We start from the raw sequence: 7741 nt of genomic DNA, 5'->3' as shown, positions 1-7741 counted from the left end.
GTAAAAAAAAGTTAATTAATATATATATAAATATATATATATATAAAACACGATTTACTCGCGCGCGGCGACGCGACAAAATGAGTGTCCTTCCTAGGCAAAGTTGACATTCCGGACGCACATTCCGGACGCGCCGGTGCAGTCCGTTTTGTCATCTGGGGTCGCTCGGACGACGTCGTCGACAATCGGGTCAAAAACGCGTCGGAATTCAAATTTTATTAAATTTCGACCCGCGATCGATCGTCCCAAAAGGTTTATTCGAGTCTTTGACGGGTAACAGTGCAAGTGATGCGAATTGTGGCGATCGGACGTGTCGACTCTCTGAATTGCAAAGTTTTGTGCGCGGGAGTGCGAATTGTGCAAAAGGCCACCCTAAGGCTCAGGAAGGTCTTATAGGGAATCCCTTTTGGGTTTCCTCATGTTGGTTTCATCCTTCTAAGTGCTAGAAGTTGATACCACACACGCGAAACTCCAGAAGGGGACGGAAGCGAGTTGAATTTCTAGAACAAGGCGGGTCCCATTTCTAAGGTTCTAAGATAGTAGAAGAGAGGTCTCTAAGGCTAGATCCTAAATCCTAAGAGAAAGATTAGACCTCACTAAAAAAGAGGTCAACAACAACTACTGCAGAAGAGAAGTGTTACATATTTCTTTCTGGATTGATGGATTCGATCAGACAACCATTGGTGCCATTGGGAATTGATGATTATTTAGTGTTGATAAAACTTGCTAGGCGAGTAGAAATTGATTATCAACTCACTCAGAAACATAAAAATATGCACAAGAAGAAGAGTACTGATGAGGGAGAGCATGTGAACCAATTAGAGGGATCCAATGGGAAGAAACCCAAGTTCAGTTCTGATATATTTAGTGGTGGCACTTCTTGAAGTACCGTAGTCACTTGTACTAAGTGTGGAAAACAACATAAATGTGAATGTTTGATGGGTTCTCATACATGCTACTTGTGTCACCAGCCTAGTCATATAGCGAGATGTTGTCCATCACTTGGTCAGAAAACCTTAGAAGAGTAGAAAACAGTTTGAGCTCCTTCACAGAAGCTTGCAGGTGGACAAGGAAGGATAAAATCTATAACTTCAACGCCTACTCAAGTTCAGCTAAGGCGATCTATTCGACCTCAAGTTTATTCCCTTACTAGTAGAGAGCCGGAAGAACCTGCTGCTGATGTTGATGCTACTAGGGATTGATGAGTGTTATGTTTTATCGCATGTTATAGGAGTGACATTCTAGTGTATATGTTTTTCAGATGATGTGTATTTTGTTGTTGTTATGTTACCTTGCTTTAAATGTAATCTTACCTTGTTTCAATTGATGAGGGTAGTTTAGCTGAGTCAACTTGTATCAGGTTTTTGCTTTAGAGTGACAACTTTTCATCTTAATGAATTACCCTCAGTTTTCTTCATAAAATTTATGGATAGTTCATGTGTTTCCTACAATGATTAGAGGCTTGGAGTAGAAATACAAATTTCGAGGATAATTTTTATAAGGAGGGGAAATTGTGATTACTGAATTTAAAAAAAAAGTGAATTTGGTTAATACCGTCCAACCGGGCCTTGTCGTGACAGGGGAAGCGAAGGGGAAGGGAAGGGAGTCTAGGCGGGGACAACAAGGACAGCAGGATAGGCTGCAGTCCAGGCAACAACAAGTCAGAAGGAAGGCTGGAATGGCAGGACAACAGGTTGGACAAAAGTTCTGGGGCAAGAAGTGAGCGGGAAAGTTGTTGAAGGGTCTAGGCTGGTTATGTTGGGCGGTAGCAAGCTTGGAAAGGGAAGGAGATGGCTGGAATTGGTGGAACTATAGGGGATAGCAAAAACTTCTATTCTTGTGGCTACAACAAGGAAGGGAAGATGGGGTTCAATGCGGGAATGTTGCAAGAGATTAGGGGAAGGATAATCATCACCTCGGGAGTGAGATACAACCGAAGCATCACTCAAATCCTTAGATGTCAAAAGGAGAAATGGACGCCGATGCTGTCGTAAACAAACTCATGCCAAAAAGAAAAAATCTAAAATAAAGGAATCATATAAATAAGCCATAGATAATTAGGATTGAATCCGCTATAGAGAAGATGTGCTAAACCTACGTGGAAGAGCCAGTCAACCATCCTTGGTCTGGACCGGATCAGTCGAGATGAAAGAAATTGCGGGAAGCCGTGGCTACCAGTTGCACCCACATCGCTTTAAGCCTTTACATTTTACACAATCCATAGAATATTTAAGCTGTACTGGAAAGTTTTTGGTGAAGTTTGTAATTTTGTTAGAAATTAGTACAATAGGCAATGTTATCATCTCTGGTGTCTTACAATATTTCTTAAGCAGGAGTCAAAGTTGAAGGCATCTTACGACAATCTGCTGATGTTGAAGAGGTATTGCGCAGGATCCAGGAATATGAGCAAGGTTAGTTAGCATTTTTTTTTTCCTGCACCTTTCTTAAGAGAATTGTTCTTTCCATGCCAGTGACACTGCTGTGCATTTCCATGGTCACTTTTTTCTTTGTGACGTTTAATGTCTTTCCTAGTAGATTCTTTCATTTTATTTTTCCAACTTTAGGAAAAACTGAGTTTGCTCCTGATGAGGATGCTCATGTTATTGGCGACTGCATTAAGGTAATTCCTTTATTTATTTATTTTTTTTTTGAGAAGTAACTATATAGCAATTTTCTTATTATTTTTTCAGTAAATTGATTTGAACCATAGTAAACTACACTTTTACATTTTACTTGCAGTATGTTCTCCGGGAAATGCCATCATCCCCTGTTCCAGCATCCTGCTGTACGGCTCTGGTTCATGCTTATAGTACGTTGTTCATGGAAATAATTTTTTTCTTTTATGCTGTCATAGTGAGATCTTTTGTCTATTCTTTCTAGTACTTGTGACTGAATGAAGAAGAGAACGAAAGAATAGAATGCTGATTACAATCACTTGGTTCAATTCAAAGCATTAAATTTCAACTTGTGAATAACATCTATATCCATAGCATGCCATAATAAAGAGATAATAGTTCGGACTTGAATTTTTCTAATATTATCTGCTGTTCATTTTTCTTTGTCTTTCAGTTTTTTTTTGTGTGTTGTTTTTGGTTTAGTGGAGGCTGATCTTGATTCTGTTACTACTGATCAAGATTGCTTAGTTCTCTGTGTCTTCACCTTTGATAGTTTATAAAGAATTTTTTTTCTATCTTTGGAGTTAATTTTGGATCCATTGCCTATGGTTAGTGAAGAAAAACTAATTATAAAATATTGTAATGATTGACAAATAATTATGAATTTTCTAAGATGCGGCGACGCTGGCGCTACTAGCATCATAATACGGGCACTAAACTGCTCTCTGATTCAGGGCGCTGGATCGAAGCCCCTCAAGACTTCGTGAGAGCGGGAAACCGTGCGAAGTCGCGAAAGCGGGAGAATTCACGCTAGAGCAGGGAGGCTGCAATCGCGAAATTTCACGATCTGTGAGGAGGCAACGCGATCCAGAGGGGCTATTTTGCATCAGCTTTTTTCTGGGAAGAGTTTTCTGGATTCCTCTTGCCTTTTCCACACTTTTCCTTTGTGTAGAATCTTCCTCCGTCTGGGGGTGCCTATAAATTGCTTTCCTAGGTGTGTGGGGAGTCAGTTCTTGCTGTGTTTTGTTTCATATCTTCTGTGTGGAGTTTCTTTCCCTTTTGTGGACCGAGGAGGTGGTTGTGCTTCAGCTGTATCCCCTTCGAGGTGGTGATTGCATCCTCCCTTTTAGCTTTTCCAAATCTTCTCTTCCCAACTCCTTTGCTACTGAACTCTTCCACCGTCACCCTGACACACCATTCCCTCTTCCCGCAGGTTATTACTGCTGTCCCACCTTCTTGCCTTCTTTCAAGCTCCTCCCAACCCCCCTCACTACCGTTGCGACCATCTACAACCCTTCCCATTTATTGTCCCTATAGTTCTGCACCTTTCTTTTGCTACCAATAGCCTCTCGTAACTGTTGTCATCCTTCCTAATCATTCATATCTCCCTAGCCGACCTCCACCGCCCAATGGGATACATTTAGGAGTGTTTGTGTCATTTTATGCCTTGTGTTGTTATTTCCGTTCGAGTCATGTAGGATTTTAATATTAATGAAAGTTTTTTTTTGTGTTTCTACTATTTTTCCTACTACTTCCGGTATCATGCGGGAAACAACACCTTTGCAAGATTGTTAGCATTGAATCCATGTAATGGAATGGGTCCTTATTTTTACTCGTCTACTTATCATTAGCATTTAATGCTATAATTCACTTTAATTTATGTTTATTTTGGACCAAGAAATTTTTGTATTTCACTCGTTCAAATTTTCTGCACTATTACCTGTTCAATTATTTTCTCTGGTTCTCACGTTTCTACTATATCCAAAAAATCATGCAAGCTTAATCAAAATGCTTATTGTTGAATTGAACAATTTTAATAATAATGCTTGTAGAATAATCATTGGAGTTAGCATAATTTTTTTATGGTTAAGCACGTGGTGTTCTCAGGTTGTTCATATGAGGTTTTAATTGAATATTTGATATCAGGAACTCATTCTGGGTCCAGAGTCGAAAACATACGTGATGCAATATATGAAACCTTCCCTGTGCCTAACCGTCATTTGTTACAAAGGTAAATAGTGAAATCCTATAGTACATTTTATATTGGTGTTGACTTATATAGAATATGTAGAAACAAATTTTATTTTAACATTGTCAGTGGCCTCATTCTGACTTGTGATTATCAATACTCAAAAACTGATTATAATTTTGTTCTTTTCTTCATGTTTAAAAACTGATTCTTTTTGTTCTTTTCTTCAAAAACTGATTATATTTTTGTTCTTTTCTTTTTTTTTTAAAAACCGATTCTTTTTTCATTATCCCGTTGCTTATTGAAGTACATTGCGTAGTTGGGACAGAAGCTATATTGAATACCACAGCTATTTTAAAAGTGCTAATGTTGAATGAAATTTAGTGCCAAGTCATTGTTATTATAGCATGTGCAGATGAGCGTGATTCCGTAATGCTTACCGAGCTAAAATGCCCCTTATTCCCAGGCAAATGTGAATTAGGAGAGTCACCAATCTCTTTTCATTTTTATTTCATATTGATCACACATTAACAATTCTTTGTATTTGCTTTCGTTGGGACAAGGTCTAACAAACCAGATTAACAAATTTACTGATATATTTTTCTTTGTCAATTTTTATGATACCAACTTGCCCTTAACGATGATTAATAGGAAATTGGTGGCACATCCTTATACATTTTTGGAAAAAGTACATGCCAACAAATATATATTACGCAATTGCAATATGGATATGTGCTTTCAAGTTTCATCATAATACGCTTGTTTCTCCTTTCTCCTTGCTGGAAGAATTGGGGAAGATATTTCAAAATGTATGTTACACAAATGTCTCAAGTAGTTTGTGAAGAACATTTAATTCATCATTTAGTCTTTAGAATTTTCTTTGCTAAGAAGTTAAGTCTTAATAGTGTATCGTGTTCTCTTTGACGTCATGTGCTACTGTGTTACGAGGGCGCCTAGCATAATGGCAAGTTTGTCTTTTATAAGTCTAAATGTAATTTATTCTTTTATTATTTTTGTTGTTTGGTATAAATATGTTTTTTATGTCTAGTGTTAGGTTTTATGCATGAGATTAAGTTATGAGTCTTAGGTTTAGGTCTTGGGAGAGATTTACTACCTCTCAAATTGTAGGAATCGGGAGAGACCGTCTATCTCTTGAATTGTAGTTGTTTATGTTTTGTATTTTGTGTGAGTTGTTTGAATTATTAAAGAAAATATTTGTATTTGTCATAATTTTTTGTGGAAAGACGTGCTAATTTCTGCCTCATATCATAAAAAATTGGTAGCATGGTTTAGCCTGTTGAAATCTGAAATGTATAAAATCGTCAAATTTTCTGATATCCGTTGCCCGACTGGAATACACCGCCATGACTGAAACTCGAGATTGGAGGTAGTTGCGAAGAAAAGCGCAGGTTCACGACATTATAAGAAGACATTGATGGGATCGTGAAATGATGATGTACAGTCGTGATTACAACAATCCATGAAGGCAACGACGGGCTAGCAGCTTACATAAGAAGGCAACGACGTACGCGCGACCTTTGCCAGACCACCAACTTTTTGCGAATCTTCATGTGGAAGGCAACGACGGGAAGCAGCTTATGGAGATCCAAAACTTCCTCGGCTTTCTCCGTTGCTTGATTCTAGTGGTCTGTCGGCTTTTTGGCTGTAGGATCGGTGTGGAACAATCTGGTGGAATTTCTGTTGAGAGCTCGCGTGGACCGTGGAGAAGAATGAATTTTTTTCTTAAACTTTCTAGTTCTAAACAGGAAGGATTTTGGGAAAGGAATGTAGGATCTGCATAAGGAAGAATATTCCTTTCTTCTTCTTCCCTTTTGGAGAAGGTGCTGGAGAAGATTTCAGGATTCCTGGTAGAGCAACAGTAAAAGCTTTTTTTGAGGCGTGGAAAAAGCAAAGCTCTTTTGAGTGAATTTCGAAGGAAAAAAAGGGACTTTTGTAAGATATCAGAGGGCGCAAGAGGATTTGCATCCAAACTTGACAACGGAATTGCAACTACAGTGACAACGGGATTGAATAGATTGATGTGATCCAAAAACACGTATTTATGTTACAATTGTGATACGAGCTAGCTGAGGAGATGGGATGGGAATTCGGAATATAAAATTTTTCTTTGAGATCAAAAATTTTTTGAAAGAGATGACATCAACGAAGGTAGATGATTTGGAGAAAATAATTAGAGGAAGATATGAGTCAAATCAAATCTGTAATGGAAGAAAAATTCTTAACCATAGAGCAGAGGTTCGCTTCTATGAAGAATCAACTGGAGGTTCGCTTTGAAAGCATGGGGGAAGTTCGAGAGATGCTAAAGAGGCTCTTTGAGGTGCGATTTAAGAATCCACCGACAACTCAATTTATAAACCATGGAGAAGGGATTATGCCAGAGGTTTGTAGGAGCGCGAAGAAGAGAGAGAAGCAGGGAGGGGATATTGTTGTGGTCGAAGGAAGGAGTTGTGCCCTCGATACATGAAGGGAAACAACGGAGGAAGAGGAAGTTGGGGTGGAGAAGTTAGAGTTAGGAAGTTGAAGATGCCAATCTTCGAGGGGGAAGACACACATAGGTGGGTGTACATGGAGGAGCAATACTTCACTGTGAATGGGTTAGATGAGGACGAGAAACTCATGGCGGCAGGATTGTGTTTAGAGGGGGAAAGCTTTAGCATGGTTTCAGTGGAGGGAGGCTAGATACTCAATTTGTTCGTGAGATGAATTTATGGATTGTTTTTTAGAATATTTCTCAGCCATTCAGGAAGGAGACCTACACGAGCAATTTTATGCATTGATTCAGGAGGGGACAATCATGGAATATAGCGAGAGATTTGAACTATTGTCAAGACGGTTGTGGTGAATTTCTGAAGTAGGACTGGAGGGGAATTTCGTAAAGGGCTTAAAACACGACATACGAGCAACACTCCAACCACTAAGACCGCAAGGACTGAGGGAGATGATGGAGATAACCCAGATGGTGGAAGACAAGAACCAGATGAAGAAAACCAACACAAGCAACACAGACTATGTTACGAAACGGCCGCAACCTGTTGACCTCATTTTTGTGAGGTCTTTTCTTCTCCTCCTTAGAGCCTAGGTTCTAGCTCTAGAAATTCCTATGGACCATCTTAGAAAACTAGAATTGAGACTCACC

General features: G+C 39.0%; 1 protein-coding gene across 6 annotated transcripts in view; it reads left to right on the top strand.

Annotated features, from left to right (window-relative positions):
• Positions 1-7741, top strand: part of LOC110033463 (rho GTPase-activating protein 7-like) — a 97398-nt gene that overhangs the window by 27955 nt on the left and 61702 nt on the right. For all 6 annotated transcript variants that reach the window (XM_020737451.1, XM_020737452.1, XM_020737446.1 and 3 more), the window contains exons 9-12: positions 2334-2411; positions 2565-2620; positions 2740-2809; positions 4542-4626. In XM_020737451.1, coding sequence (XP_020593110.1) covers positions 2334-2411; positions 2565-2620; positions 2740-2809; positions 4542-4626 — 289 coding nt within the window. The remainder of the gene's footprint in view (positions 1-2333; positions 2412-2564; positions 2621-2739; positions 2810-4541; positions 4627-7741) is intronic.

Source organism: Phalaenopsis equestris, unplaced genomic scaffold (genome assembly GCF_001263595.1).
Source record: "Phalaenopsis equestris unplaced genomic scaffold, ASM126359v1 Scaffold001189, whole genome shotgun sequence".
In the NCBI taxonomy this organism is placed as follows: domain Eukaryota; kingdom Viridiplantae; phylum Streptophyta; class Magnoliopsida; order Asparagales; family Orchidaceae; genus Phalaenopsis; species Phalaenopsis equestris.
The sequence above is the reverse complement of the archived record's forward strand: the minus strand, read 5'-3'. Positions and strand labels throughout refer to the sequence as shown.